Below are 16,040 nucleotides of genomic sequence, written 5' to 3'. Positions count from 1 at the left end.
GACACAAGACCCTTTTTTTCATTTCTTTTACATAGCCACTGCCTTTACAACTTTCATCTTGGGTATCACCATTGCTCAGTTGTTTAAATGTTATCATTCAAAGTTTGCATATCATTTGAGTGCATTTCTAATCTTTCTGTTCTTGCTTGTCCTGCCTCTCTGCTGCCATAAGAGAGGATCTATTCTTATGGAAACTTGCTGAGAGTGAGAATCTCAATGTCATCATTGAGAATCAAGAGAACTATAATAATAACAACAATAATAAGAATAAGGCAGAGCCAGCATCATCAACAACAATGTATGCTTGTTTAAAAAGCATATTGAATAAGCCTGAAAGAGGAGAAGACCACACAATCTTACAAGCACTTTTAAGTGTTGACATGTTTCTGATATTCTTTGTTTCAGCATGTGGGCTTGGTGCTACTTTGGCAGCAATTGACAACCTTGGACAGCTTGGTGAATCTTTAGGGTACTCAAAGATTAAAACTCAGTATTTTGTATCTCTAGTAAGTGTATGGAACTTCTTTGAGAGATTTTTTTCTGGTTTTGCATCTGAGGCATTGTTAGGACTATACAAGTTACCAAGGCCATGGTTGGTAACAATTTCTCTATTCATCTCAGTATTTGGTCATGTGGCAATTGTGCTTCACAATGACAATGGACTATTGGACTATACATAGCAAGTTTCATAATTGGATTCTGCTTTGGTGCTCAAATTCCATTGATTTCAGTCACAATATCTGAGATTTTTGGCCTGAAATACTATGGTGCATTGCTGAATTATTGGCACCTAGGGAGCCCTATATGTTCTTATCTGATGAATGTTTTGGTTGGTGGGGCTTTATATGATGCAGAGGCTAAGAACCAACTCAAAAAAATTGATCATAGTGTTAGTTTGAATGAGGAGGTGGCAGAATTAGTATGCATTGGAATGAATTGTTATATTTTCACTTCTGTCATTTTTGCTACTATCATACTCTTTGGTGCTTTTGCTTCACTTGTTTTGGTGAAGAGAACAAGTGAGATCTATTAGGAAGATATATAAGAAGTTGAGAGAGAATCATAAACAAGACCTTGTATAGTTGTAGAATTTGTATTCTCATGGTAGCTAGCTTAGGTAGTTTGTATGTATGTATTTAGAACCTAGCTAGGAGTAAATTTCCATGAATATGCTACAACTTGGTTTTGTTGTGCTATCAAGATATCAAGATTCTTATGTTCATACAAATACAATTCCATGAACAAAGACAACAGATGGTAAAAGATTATGAAAATAACTTTTTTCTCCTTATTTTGATAGGTGTTCATACCCTGGCCCAATAACAAAGGTCCAGGCCCAAATAAAAGGCCTAGTCCAAAGGATTAAGCCTAGCTAAGTACCGGCCTTCACATAAGAAGTCGGTATCAACCACGACTTACTTTAAAGAAGTCGGGCATGAGATTAGCTGGCAGATAAACACTCATTCAAATGAGTAACCGCCCCTAAAATCTCTCTAACCGCTCCATAAAGCCATATCTTAACCTCCCTAAGATAATGGGACGGTTAACACCCTAAAGATACGGCACTACTCCAACGGTGGTTATTGGCTCACCACTATAAATACACTGACACCCCTCAGGTATCTCTAAGCCCAATACTCTCTAGACCTGCTCACACTCTTGCTAACTTAGGCATCGGAGTGTCTTTGCAGGTACCACCCCCCATTCACTCACGAGCACAAGTCGGACGGAGTCTCCCGAGTTGCACACTCACACGGAAACCTCCTCCTTCACACATACGGGCCAGCCAGCGCTATCCATTCAGACAATCTCTGGTTACCCACAGTAACAATAGGTATTAGAACTATAAAAAATATTTTTTTGTGTTTTATAGAGTTTAATTTTAATGCATTATCAGTATAAAATATTTTATATATTCATCTAATAACATTTATTTTTTATGATTATTCACACTATCAGTATAAAATTTAATTATTTTTACCTATATAACATTACATAATTTAATATATTTGTAAAATTATTTTACATTAACAGTATATTAAAAATTAAACGATACATTTTTTTAAAATTTTTTATAGTATAAAAGATAAATTTGTTTTATCTTTTCTTACTCTTATCAATTAGTTTTTAAACTAAAAATAATATATATATATATATATATATGTATATATATCATTCGTCTAAAGACTATATTATGAGAATACAATGAATACATATTGCTACATTATTCATTAAAAAAAACTAAAAAATATTTATGGGTTCGAAGTTGAATTTAATACTTAAATAGTCATTTGACTCATTTTTGCTTTTTGTCATAATTCTTAAAACCGGTCCGATGGGTGCTCCAAAAACGACGGCGTTTTATAATTAAAAAAAAAAGAATTTTAGTAACCCACTCTCACCTGAGAGAACTGAGAAGACTAGTAGCCCTAGCAGTAGCAGCAGCCATTCACCCCCACCTTCTCCATCACCGAACTGCTCACGTCGGCCATAGGGTCCCGTCGACGCCGGTGTCGTCAGAGAACCCTCACGTCGCCACCAAGCTCCCACCGCATCTGCTCTGTCGCGCTCCTCTTCCCTCTGTTGGCTGATTTTTTTACCTTTTTTCAATTTTGTGAAAAAAGAAACGGAAAAGGCAAAAGGGAAAAAGAAACAAAACAACACACAGTTTGTGTGCGTGTTTTTGTGTTCTGACTTTTCACTGCACTGGTCACCGCCGTTTGGAGACAATGGCCGGCAAAGCCGGAAGCGCTCCGGCGACGTACTCGCCGTCTCCGACTACTCAGAAGAAGAAAACTTCCCTTTTCCAAGAAGACTGGGTCCGACCTGATGGCCGCGGCTTCCACCAGTGCAGACCTGCTTGTAACCCCTGCCACCTTCCATTTCCGTTTATTTTTTTAATTATTATTATTATTTCAATCCAAACCTTAGTCTTTGAGAACATGTTTCGGTAATAATCTTTTGTTTTTCTTCATTAGGTGTAACTGAAAATGTTTAATGATATTCCTTTACAATGGATACATGCTGAATTGTAAGGTGTATTGTATTGTATTATATTGTATTGTGTGTTATGTTGAATAATTGAAGTGTTGATCATGGTATGATTAAAGTGAACATTACATTATCATAAAGAATGGTGTGTGCTGGTAGTGGAGCAGAAACAATTTGTAAATAAATATATGAGATGCACTCACTTGAGCTTATGGTAAACTACTTAACTGCCAATGTAGACTTCTGAGTTTTTGGAAATTTGAAATTTGATAATGTATGTCTCTTCAGAATCTTTTGCTTGGTTTTCATCTTTTCGATATCTCATTTGAAGCATTGTTTAACGGGCATCGGATGATTAATGTAGCTGATTCCCCCTAATGGGAAAATGCTTGCATGTTGCAGTTTTCAGGACTGGTGCTGTGAATGCTGCATCAGGATCAGCCTATGCAGAATTTGGAAATACCAAGGTCATTGTAGCTGTGTGAGTAATTCTCTTAATTGGATTGTGTTAATTACTAAATCAGCTGGCTGTGGTGTGTTTTTCCGCAGCTCTTGTTTGTTCCTTCATGTAACATGGATTTATTATTTGCATTTTGCTCTTCAGATTCGGGCCTAGAGAGAGCAAGAAGGCAATGATGTACAGTGATATAGGGCGTTTAAATTGCAATGTTAGCTATACAACGTTTGCAAGTCCAGTTCGTGGACAGGTATTTTAAAAAAATTATAGGAATTTGTTTTTCCCTTTGTTGCATATATTGCTATTAAGCATTTAATATCTTAAATCTCACAAAGTTAGGGTTCAGATCACAAAGAATACACTGCAATGCTTCATAAAGCTTTGGAGGGTGCAATAATATTAGAATCTTTCCCCAAGACCACTGTGGATGTTTTTGCTTTGGTGTTGGAATCTGGCGGCGGTAAGCTTTCATTTCATAATGTATTTCTGTTTGCTTGATAAGAGATGTTGTGTTCAATGGTTAGAAATTAAGGATGATGATTTTCTGAATAAGTTACCTAAAAGCAATATAAAAATGAAGTTACGTTAATTGTTCTTTCAGAACCAAGGTTTGAATTTCACTACCAGAGGCCAAAATATGTCAGATGCCTAAGAAGGATTAGCTTAGCCCCACACTTAAGTGTGGAGACACCTTGTGACTTGTGTGGGAAAAGATGTCATTTCTTATAGTTGAACCACTTTTTTCAATCAGAAGCTCTTCTGTGTGAGGCCTTAATTACTCAAGTAGATATGGGAATTGATGGCATATGCCTACTATACTGTCTTCCATAGTGATTAATGTAGTGCAAGTTTTCTTCAATTAAGACTGCTGTGTGCATATGGTTACCATGTCTTGTGTTTTATACAATTTACCATTTACTTGTGGACACATAAAATGTTAGTATTTAGTTATTTACTGGGTCAATCTGTTATTGTACTCAGGTTCTTGTTCTCTTGGGATGCAGCTTTCATAAGCACAAATCTTTGATTTGTATGATAAGAAATTGTGATGAATGATCCTATTTTAAACTTTGAAGACATCAGAGATGTAATTTAATTGAGATGATTGGACAAAATATGTTCTGTTTGCCGATTTTGAATCATCAATATTATTATTATTTATGAAGGTGATCTCCCAGTTGTCATATCATGTGCTAGCCTTGCCCTGGCTGATGCTGGAATAATGATGTATGATCTCGTTGCATCAGTTTCTGTGGTATGAATCTTTCTCACATTTGCAGTCTTCTGAATGCGTTTATACCTGCTTCATTGGTGGTTAAGCTGTGTCTATTATAAACTTTGTCTTGAAATTTTGATTTACTATCGAACTTGATCTTCTGCAATCTTTACTTAGTTTTGATTAGCCCCAAAATCACACGTTTCTTTATTTTTTTCAATGATTGCAGTCCTGTCTCAGTAAGAATCTTGTCATTGATCCTATTTTTGAGGAGGAAAATTCCCAAGATGGAAGCTTGATGATTACGTGCATGCCTTCTCGCTATGAAATTACTCAACTTACAGTTACTGGGGAATGGTCCACCCCAAAGATTAACGAGGTATGCCTATTTATGTTATTGTTCTGAAGAACAATACTTAGCAAATGCCTAGGTTTCCTGTTCAGAGGATTGATGCATTGCTGTTTTGTTTAGGCTCTAGTGGGAGAAACTTATATTAACATAATTATTAATTGCAACAGAACAAACTATCAGTGACATTCTAGTTTCTCGCATGCAGGGAATGCAACTTTGCCTCGACGCTTGTGCAAAGCTTGCAAAGATTATGAGGTCATGTTTGAAAGAAGCTGCTTCTGATTCTCAGGAATAGAATGTGAGTTCCAATTTTAGCACAAAAGTCACAAGATGTGCTGTTAAATTGTTTTGTTTTTTCTTTCTTTTTTTTATCCGCTTTTTTTTCTTTCTTTCTTATTTCTTTTTTATGCGTTTCCCATCCCAATCTTAAAGCTGTATGAGAATCATTATAATTTTTTGGTTGAAGGGGGGAAGTAGGATTAGATGCCTTGCATGTCCTGCAGTTTTGTGCCTATGAGCTTGTCAAATATAAGAGATTATTCCTACAATTCTTGGAAAAATATCTCTTGGACATAGCTATTATTATATTCTATCATTAAATGACAGATGGATGGTATGTTGACACGAAGTACGATGATGATTATGTTCTACTCTTATTCTTAAAGGAACAAAGCTTGCAATAGCCATTTTACCTTGATGTGCAAATTAATGTAGCTTATTGCCACGAATGACATCTTGTGGAGCAAAATGATTTTGGCTAGGTTTATGTAAATATAACTTGAAGTTGGTGTTATTTTTTCTGAAACATGCGTTCAGCCTTTGGATTTTCAACTGAACTCTGAAATAGTAATGAACTCTAATATTTAAGTTTTGGAGTTGTTGTTTTCTTAGTTTGTTTTGACGAGGAGAATATTATATGCATTATTTTTGTATATATTTATTTGTATATATTTCACTTTTGATATTAGAAGTGATTAATAAAAGGTAAAAGAAGATAATATTTTTTAAATTGTAAAAGAAAAAAACATGTGAAAAGATGCAAGTATCATTTCTTTTTAGAAAATGTATATTCTACTTTGTATAGTTGGTTTTAAAATTAACCTTTAAAATACATTGGACCACATCGTATAATATTGGGTTTGCTCTAATTAAAATTTTCTCTAAGAATCAACTCGAGAAATAAACAAACGAGCAAATAAAGCATGACCGAAAACAAAAAACAAACAAATAAAGATAACCTCATATAGTTTCATATTTAGGCTTTAAAATGTCATCAAACGCACTTTGATCCTGCCAGCTAGTTCTTTTTCGAAGATTACTTTCATAGTATTGATTTTGAGGTACTAACTAACTTGATACTATCTGAAATGAACATGTTGAAAGGCTAATATTTGATGCAATCGTGTGTGTCACAAAACACGTGCATTAGAACTCATGTTAAGTTTGCATAAAGTCACAAGTTGAAAAGTTGTTTTCCACGAGTTTGTGGTGTTTGAAATTTAAGGGGGAGAAAATGAAGTTTAGATGGTGAATTGGTGATTGAGTTTTGGAGCACGTAACCTAGTCATGTGTCTGCTGTTTTTCATTGTTTTTCAAGAACCAAAATTGCTTGCAGTTGATATTCTTATTGCTTGCAATTTGTTTACTCTGCCAGATATTTGCAATTATGTCACTGAGTGCTAAAAAAAGGATAATTTTGTTTCATTACAATTTTGTAGCTGAACTTGAATTTAATCAACTCAATTTAACTATTATGCTTTTGTATTCTTTTATTTATGTTCTATTTAACTGATGCTTTTGATTCTCTTTTGCTGATATCCTACGATCAAACTTCAAGCTGTTTTGGATTAGAATTGAAGTTCTCTAATTTGTATAAAGCATGTCTGCAGCATTCAATTTATTTGATATTACCTTTCGTTAAAATTAAATGATGATATAGAATTTCACTTACAATGACAATGTATATTTCTTCTTCAAGTCGAGGGCTTGTCAAGAGTATGCTGCGGAAAAATCCAAAGCTTAGGCAAGCGTATGTTTACTTGCTTGACTTCTTAACTGTTACTTTTTATCTTTTAAACTATGTATTAACTGGTGAAAAGTTGAAAATCAAAATCTACCCTTGCTGTTTGAAACTTTGAATTTGCTACTAGTTCATTGATAGGTTCAATTTATTTCCTCTCTTTTGCTGAACAGATCTGCTACATATACTATCATCTACTCCGAGGCATCCAAACCTCATTGAGCACACCAGTGAGAAAGCCAAGGAAGCTAAAGATATACAAGTGAGAAAGCTAGTGGATACATAGCTTATGCATCATAGAAACTCTTGGAAACAAAATGAACTACAGATTAAGTTATAGTGTTGTTTTATATTGTAGTAGGAGCATTTGTTTGTATTTGTGAACATGTTATAAAAGCAAGTATATGAATGAATTAGATTGGCTGGTTTGTTGACATTGAATTCTTGAAATTAGATTGGCTGTTTTGGAAAATTCTTCTCTTCTTTACTGAGTTACAAACAAAACAAATGCAAAATCTGATTCAACAAGGTTTTCAAAACAACTAAAACTGTATATTGTCATAATTTCATATAAAGCATTAATATAGATGGGAATAACAACTTGTTAATAAAATAAATGCTAGGAAACTACGAATTTGGCATATTGAAACATAGCATGGGTAAAAATTTTATGACAACTTGCTTGATTACTACATTTTTTATTAATATTCTTCCGTATCCCTTAGTTGAAGAACTTCTACAACGGTAAACCAACTGTCTCAAAGATAAATACTAGTAGTAGCAAATAGCAACACCGAATCTCAATCTTGTTCTTGTAAATAACCTAACTCTTTCATAAATCACATTTATAATTAAAGCTAGTATCACAATAAGTGAAGTTGGCTATAACATTGTAGTGTCCAATCATAAATCATATTCACATCTAACCATATATCCATCTGAACTCCTCTCCCCATTACTAGAAACAAAACCCAATTTTCATAAATAAATGACTTAACTCACCATGTTAATGTCTCTTAGCTGCAATTCCAAAGCCTCTGAACATTCATGGTGGTTTTTGAACAAACAAGCTACTAGTAATATTGCATCATATATAGATAATGTCATACGTTATTCAAAATAGCATCAAACAAATTAAGATATGAAAATTTATATTTTTTTTAGTTATTGATTCTCGTTAGCGCTGAAAAGTAAACAACAAATTAAGATATGAAGTTGCGTGAGAAAAATATTTAATAATCACATTAAGTAAAATTATTAAAATTTGAAGAAGAACAAAAAAAATGTATTCAATTAAATTAAATTATTTACTAAAATAGAAAAAAAAAACCTTAAAAAACAATAAAGTCTAAATCACTTTTGGTTCCTAATTAAAATGGAAACGGTCTTGAAGGATCTAATCAACATGAGTTATCCACCTTGGCATTAGCTTCTTCGCTTGCAGACTTGACAAATTTCTTCCAATAAGAATGGTTTTGCCACACAACAGACATCTCTTCAATGGGAACTCCCTTAGTCTCGGGAAGAAACTTATGAATAAAACCGCTCATGAGCAAAACAAAGAAAGCAAAGAAGATGAAGAGGCCAAACTTCATGTGGCAGAGCATGGAGGTGAATACTTGAGCAATTGCAAATGTGAAAATCATATTGACCGACACATTAATACTCTGAGCTGCAGATCTGACTTCAAGGGGAAATATCTCGCTAGGAACCAACCATCCAAGAGGACCCCATGACCATGCAAATCCCATGACATAGATGCATATAAATCCCACCACAAGGAACGCATACCATTTTGGCAAGATTCCGGGGTTTCCATCCACTCCAAATTTACTTGCTATCGCGGCGGTTATCACAATCTGACAGATAAACATCTGAGCACCCCCTTCGAGAAAGAGCTTGCGCCTTCCAACTTTGTCAACGGTAAAAATTGAAACAAAGGTAGCAAGCGCATTAAACCCACCGGTGATCATGGAAGACATAAGAGAAGCGTTGCTGCCAAAACCAATGGTTCTGAACAAAACAGGAGCATAGAAAGTGATGACGTTCATGCCAGTGAGTTGCTGGAAGAAAGGAATGGCTATGGCCATCACGAGCTGAGGCCTGTAATGCCTCTTCAACAGAGTGGCCCATGGGTGTTTCACTGCCATGGACGATTGACTCGCCTCAACAAGGTCCTTGAACTCTTCGTCCACGTCACTGGTTCCTCTAATCTTGATCAGCTCTTGCTTGGCTTTCTCATCTTTGCCACGCTCGATCAAGGAGCTCGGCGAGTCGGGGAGAAACATTGCGCCGATGATGATCATGACGGCGGGGACAGCCGCTAAACCCAAGCTGTAGCGCCAGCCTTCACCGTTCTTCATCTTGGCGAAGAAATAGTTGAGGACATTGGCCACAAAGATTCCAATGGTGATGGCCAATTGGAACATCATGTTAAGGGCTCCTCTGTATTTGTAAGGAGCAACCTCCGATACATAGATTGGAACAGACTGATTGGCACATCCAATTCCGAAGCCAAGCAACATGCGACCAACAATGAGCATCCACACTTTCTGAGCAAAGGCATTGAAACCGGCACCGACAAGAAACAGAATACCGCCGGACAACATGGTAAGACGCCTTCCAAAGATTCGAGTGATGGAAGACGCACAGAGTGATGCCACGAGAGCAGCCAGATACAGGGAGGATGTAAAGAGTGTCAAAACCTGGCTGTCAAACCTGCAATACTGATTGTCAGATGGCTTCATATTCATCTCCTTTGCATACACATCCGGGAAAAATTTCTTCAGAAAAGGATCCATCGATGTAACTCCACCTGAGATGCCAAGATCATATCCAAAAATTAGTCCTCCAAATGCAGCAACCATGCACGTCACGAAAACCCGGAAAGTGAGTTTTCCCGGATATTGCTTTCCATTGCCAAACCCCTTTCCAATGAGTCCACCGGCCATTGTTATATTTGATTGATTAATAGGATGGAAACAAGGGAGAAGAGAAAAAGAATCACTGATGATGAGGGAGAGATATGCCTAAGAGAAGAGAAAGGGAAGAGAAAAGAAAAGAAAGGACTATGTGTTTGGTTTGTAGTTGAGTTGAGATCACACCAAAGAAACAACTCACAGACTACAATATTTATATATCTTTTGAAACTGTTTTAAATATTAAATCAATAGGCAGCTTAAAATAAATCTTATCTTTAAACATTTTAAAATGAAATTTATCTATATCTATATCTATATATAAATAGATAATATTAAATTAAATTTAAAATAAAACAAAAAAACAAAATTCAAGTTATCTAATAATAAATCAAAATTTAATTTTAAAAAATAAGATAAAAGATGGTTAAATGTGTTTTATCCTATTAAAAATTTTGAAACACTATTATATATAGAGGTTAACATCAAACGAACCCACTGTTAATTTATTAATGAAAGATAATACTAATTAAAAAACAAAGCGAAGGAAAAGTAAATCTTTAAAGAGTAATGTTAGGAAGTGAAATAGTATAGATAATAAATAAAGATATATGATTTATAATATTTGTGTTTATAAAAGAGTGTAAATTATTTTCCTAATTTAATTGATACAATTAATTTTTTTGTAATTAACTATCTTTTCTCATTTAATTATATTAAAAATTAATTCCAAATTTAATGTGAATCAAATTCTAAAAATTTCTCTCTCATTATTGCTACATGCATTTAGAATTTTATAATTTTTTTTTTCAAATAAAAATTTTAAATTCTTATATTTTTAATTTTTTAAAAATCTCAAATTACCTCAACACATTTTATAAAAAATAAAAACATCTTAAATTTGATCGATTTCTATTTATTGAAAATTATAAACATTTAAAATTGTTGGTTTATGACCTGCAAAATAAAATAATAAATAATAATAAATTAACACCAATTTATTGATTATGGATATCATGTATATAAAATTCTAAATATTATACTATAAAATTATGAATGTTAAATTAGAAAATTTAACAACTTTTGTTATACAACTCATATTTTACATATAGATTATTATAAAATAAAAAATAGAAAATAAAATATAAATAAAATTAAGAAATAAAATTTTAAAAATAATTACTAACTCGTCATATTAAAATCAATAAATAAGCATACGTATGAATAGTAAATAAAAAAAATTAAAATTATGACCCTTTGGTATACATGTAAGATAATTTGAAATATATAACAAGACACATAGTTTAAATTTAGTAATATTAATTATAAAAATTTGTTAATTATGGATATTATATATATATATATATATATATATATATATATAATTATAAATGTTATGAGTATGAAATTATGGATGTTATGTGTACCTTACTAAACTATAGATATTATGTGTATAAACTTATAGATGTTATGAGTAAATATGTTAATTGAATAAATTAAGTATTTGACATTCTTTTTTAAAACCTAATTATAGTAAAATTTAAAAATATATGTAAATCATAATAAATCATTTCATTTTGAAAAATATGAAACAAATTTTTAAATTATCAATCGAAGACGATGATTCAAAAAATTATACGTTGACTTAAATGTATAATGTCTTCAAAAAGAAAAATTAAAATATTCTGAATCATGATTTATTAGTGCATATGTGAAATAATTTGAAATATATAATAAAATATAGTTTAGAATTACATAATATTAATTGTAAAAATATATTAATTATAAAAATTATGTGTATGAATATATAGATATTACATAATAAATAAAAAATGTGTTTTTTTATTATAATATAAATTAAATACCATAAATATAAATTATGTATATTTATTTAATAAGAATGTAAATTAATAAAGTATGTGCTTATAATATGCTATTTAATATATGCAATTAAGGTTTTAAATATAATAAATATTACAGTAAAATAAATAGGCGTGAAAGGATTGTAATTAAATTTTGTTCATCTCATTAAATAAAGTTAAAAAATAGAAGATTTTGGTTGATTTTAGTCCCTAAGTTTGGTTACCAAACTTTTTTCATCTTTAAATTGGCTAGGAAGAATAAAGATGCATTGCCATCCAACATCTATGAACGGAAGCTATAAGCAGAGTTTAAAAAAAGACAAAAAAAAAAAGTCCAAACGAAAATGATTACAACAACTCTTATAGAGAGACGAAGTTAATAACAGCATTCTTAAATCACCGAATCAACGTGGATTCAAAGAAAAAGAGAGTGGTTGGAACAGAAGATGGATTGATCTCTTCTCTACTTCTTCGAGTGAACTTGAGACTCTGGCCATATCGAAAATTACTTATGATGATGAGGGTTCCCACTTCTATGGGCAAAAGTACCTTGCAGTGTACAATCCTATGAAAAAATTCAATAATAATTAAGATAAGTCTATCAAGAATAGAATACACAACTGGTTTCAGATCAAAAAATCAAAGAAGCAACATACACTACTTCTGAGTTTAACAACAATAATAAATCATCTCTTTCTAAATCTGTGGACAGTGCTAGTTCTTTCAAAGTGTTCTTTTGTTACTTCAATGTGTAGTAGAGCAATAACATAAATTAGTTTAGAGATAAATTCTTCAATCTCTTCAAGTTTAGTTTAATTTCAATAAAAATTTGCTAATTTTTTAATGTTCATTGGGTTGTCCGTTGCCAAAGACAAAGCGGTTTTAAAATCGGACATCAGCCTTAATTCATTAGATTGTCTTAATTCTTGAATGGATAAAAATTTTTATTCTAACAATAAACTCGTAAAATATAGATTTTTTTTAGTCGGTACATTCTTTAATCTACAACAAAAACACGAGCTGCCAATTTAAATAATTTTGTTTAGAACAGTTTTTTAAGAGTTTAATAGGATGTTTAAGCAAAAATAATACAATAGTTAAATGAAAATATTAAATAAATAAATATAGAATAGACTCCTCAAACATACACAAATTATCTTAAATTTTAACAAAATAGAAATCAGCACCTAACTAAAGAACTATTTTATGCTCTATTATCTCCATTTTCTTCCTTTTTCTCTCATTTCTCTGCTATCTTTTCTTCCATGATGATGTCTTCCTTCACCACTGCTACTTAGAGCCAGTTTGGTTAAACTTCTTAAATAAGTTCTTTTGAAAAAGGAACTTAAAATATAAGGACTTTTATTAATAATAATTTTTAAATAAGTTATTTTGAGTTTGGATAATTATTATAGAAGTCCTTGTTTTAAAGTTGTGCATTAAATAAGAGTGACAAAATAGATTTTGAAAATAAGAAAAGTCACATTTTTTAACTTCTTCAAGAGCTCTTAAATAACTTTTTAAAAAGTTAAAAATTTATCTAAAAAATTATACCAAACACATTAATGTAACTTTCTATAAGTCAAAAATTGAAAAAAGTAACTTTTTGATATTTTCCAAACGGAACTTGATGCCTTGTTCTGATAAGATATTATTTACATCTCTTTTGGCTGGAAGAATATGATCGATACACTTTCAAAAACTGATCTTCAGCGGTGTTATCTTCCCCAGCGAGGAAGCACAAATAATTATGGTGCCATAGACTATTTTGCCGAATTTTTTTCTTTTATTATATTTAATTTTTACTGTTAAATGAGATGAGATGATAATACTGAAATTTTGTTATATTTATCTATCTTTTGTTTAAAATAAAAAAATTTTTGTCCTAATTTAAACAATGTTAACTCTCTAAAAAAAGATGGAATATAAAATTAAGATAACCAAGTTTTAGATAAAAATTAAAAGATATAAATTAGAGGACATTAAAGTATGATCAATATAAAGATAATGTATAAATATGGGATATATAAGTTAAAAATTTAAATAACAGAGGAGCTAATAAGAAACCTGACAGAACAATTAACTTAAATAATTATCACTATTTTTTATCTATTTAAATTAAAAATGATTTAATTTAAAAATAATAAACTATCTATGAGTGAAGCTAAGTTTTCTTTTTCATAAAATCAAATATTTGTAAAAGTAAATTAAATAATAGTTTAATTTAATACACTGAATATTGTATTTATCTTTAAATTCATGCATTTAAATAACTATTTCATATATTTTACTTTTACGATTTGATATTTGTAAAAAAATTTTATACTATGTATGAAAATTAAACCTTAAAAAAAGGTCACCTAAATAAAATGAATTGACCTTAATATTACCTGAATGTTATAAATTTGTTATAATTTTTTTTTGTTTTATTGTGTGCAAGTTGTAATGATTTAAATTTTATGTAAATCGTCTTACAACGATTCAGTAGGTAAAGTTATTAGAGTAGTAAATCGTAAGCAGCAGAGATAATCATTATCTAAACACATACTAAATCGTGGCACTCTGCACTCAGTTGAACTTTGTGATAAATAGTAGCATGCTACAGGGATTTAAGACACGAGTAATAAATAGTTACATTTTACAACGAATGCAACTGAAATAATGAGTCAGTGCAAATATAGAGTCCTACTAAAACAGAATCAAACTAAAATAGAGTATAATTAAAAAATAAATTCAACTAAAACAACGATTGAGTACAAAGCATGTATGACGAAGGCTAGCACTTGCATGAAGTTAAGGAGCTTGTTTTACTCTTTTAAATAGACTATAGTGATAACTCATATTGAAATCGTACCGTATTATCCCATAGTAATTGTTATTAGTTTTTAAAAATACATTAATTTATTATCAATTTAAAGTGAGATAATATGATGTTAAATTTAGGTTGACTTTGACCTATTGATTTACATTGCTTTAAATAAAAAATTTTTGACTATAATATTATTAGGTCTATTTACTGTCATATAAATCATATATCTGACAACAACATTATTAGCATGTTGATCCACTAATATCACTTTTTTTTAATTAAGTGTAACAGTAATTCTAAACAATAAAACATTTTATATAACCAAATCATAATACATATGCGTTTTTTTTGTTTGTTTTCTTTTTCTTTTTTTATTCTTTCTCTTCATTGTTCCTTCTTTTTTTAGTTGATTATTTTTTCTTTTTTTTTTCTCCTCCTCTTTCTCTTTTAATTTCTCCTCTTCATTTATCATTATCATTATCATCTTTGATTTTTCGTCATTGTTATCATGATTGATATTGTTTTCTTTTTCTTCTTATACTTTTTTTTCTTATTCTTATTTATCTTCTTTGTTTGTTTATTTATTTGTATATTTTAAAAATATTTTATGAAGAAAAATAATAAAAAAGAAAAATAGAATACAAAAAATTACGATGAGGATGAAAAAGAAGAAAAATGACACCAAAATTTCTTATATAAAACACAAAATAAAATAGAAATAACATCAAAATTTGTTATATAAAACACAAAAATATTACCATAATAAACACAAATTTAAATTTGTCTCTCCATCATATTTTAAGACAATTTGTTACTTAAAACTTAGGAATATACAATTCAATTTTAGAAAAATTTTGTTTAGATAAAATCCTCTATCTTTTGAAGTAAAACATAAGATATATATATATATATATATATATAACAAAACAAAAAAAAAGGAGAAAATATGTTTGGAGGAAAATAAAAGACAAAACATGAAGAAAAAGTAGAAGAATAAGAAATATTGGGAGAAATTTTGGTATCATGTTTGAGAAATTTCAATGATATTTTTAAAAAATTTTGGTACTATTTTTGTTTCTGATAATTTTTAATTAGTTAAAAAATTTTCTGTGTCACTATTAAAAAATTTTGGTGTCAAAATTCAAAAATTTCTTGTGTTAAATTTAAAAAATTTCAATGTTATTTTTTTGATAAATTTAGCACAATTTAAAATTTTTCTTTTTCTCTCCTTTATCATCATCGTCATCTTTTTTTTTCTTCCTCTTCTCTTTCTTGCTTTTTTTTATAATTTTTCTTTTTTTGAATAAGAATAAAAATAAAAAAAACATCAAACAAAAATAAATAATAAAAAATACTACAATAATATCATAAAGAAGAGAAGAAAAAAAATTCGCAACAACAATAATAAAAAAAAA

General features: G+C 30.5%; 2 protein-coding genes across 6 annotated transcripts; one reads left to right on the top strand and one right to left on the bottom strand.

The window, feature by feature from the left end:
- The first annotated feature begins 1,649 nt into the window (after nt 1-1,649).
- LOC112789963 (exosome complex component RRP41-like) lies at nt 1,650-7,508 on the top strand. 5 transcript variants are annotated; one of them, XM_072232647.1, is made up of 9 exons: nt 1,650-1,834; nt 2,381-2,862; nt 3,394-3,472; nt 3,596-3,698; nt 3,788-3,908; nt 4,615-4,703; nt 4,894-5,043; nt 5,222-5,314; nt 7,210-7,508. In XM_072232647.1, the coding sequence occupies exons 2-8, from the start codon at nt 2,730-2,732 to the stop codon at nt 5,309-5,311; spliced, it is 765 nt and encodes a 254-aa protein (XP_072088748.1). In that variant the 5' UTR covers nt 1,650-1,834; nt 2,381-2,729; the 3' UTR covers nt 5,312-5,314; nt 7,210-7,508. The 5 variants fall into 5 exon arrangements, 4 of the variants coding, with proteins under 4 accessions (XP_072088748.1, XP_025687938.1, XP_025687939.1 ...); XR_003196460.3 differs by lacking the exon at nt 1,650-1,834 and adding an exon at nt 6,995-7,045 and having other exon boundaries at nt 2,351-2,862; XM_025832153.3 differs by lacking the exon at nt 1,650-1,834 and having other exon boundaries at nt 2,351-2,862.
- Nucleotides 7,509-8,258: 750 nt separating this feature from the next.
- On the bottom strand, nt 8,259-10,485 carry LOC112789962 (sugar carrier protein C-like). The gene has a single exon (XM_025832151.3). The coding sequence runs from the start codon at nt 9,985-9,987 to the stop codon at nt 8,437-8,439; it is 1,551 nt and encodes a 516-aa protein (XP_025687936.1). The 5' UTR covers nt 9,988-10,485; the 3' UTR covers nt 8,259-8,436.
- Between the last annotated feature and the right edge of the window lie 5,555 nt (nt 10,486-16,040).

Source organism: Arachis hypogaea, chromosome 3 (genome assembly GCF_003086295.3).
Source record: "Arachis hypogaea cultivar Tifrunner chromosome 3, arahy.Tifrunner.gnm2.J5K5, whole genome shotgun sequence".
NCBI lineage: Eukaryota > Viridiplantae > Streptophyta > Magnoliopsida > Fabales > Fabaceae > Arachis > Arachis hypogaea.
The sequence above is the reverse complement of the archived record's forward strand: the minus strand, read 5'-3'. Positions and strand labels throughout refer to the sequence as shown.

What these genes read in the sequence shown, in the direction of transcription:
- LOC112789963 (XM_072232647.1), top strand. Translation starts at nt 2,730, where the DNA reads ATGGCCGGCAAAGCCGGAAGCGCTCCGGCGACGTACTCGCCGTCTCCG. An exon ending in CCACCAGTGCAGACCTGCTT is followed by an intron (nt 2,863 to 3,393) that starts GTAACCCCTGCC and finishes TGCATGTTGCAG; the next exon opens with TTTTCAGGACTGGTGCTGTG. An exon ending in TCGTTGCATCAGTTTCTGTG is followed by an intron (nt 4,704 to 4,893) that starts GTATGAATCTTT and finishes CAATGATTGCAG; the next exon opens with TCCTGTCTCAGTAAGAATCT.
- LOC112789962 (XM_025832151.3), bottom strand. Translation starts at nt 9,987, where the DNA reads ATGGCCGGTGGACTCATTGGAAAGGGGTTTGGCAATGGAAAGCAATAT.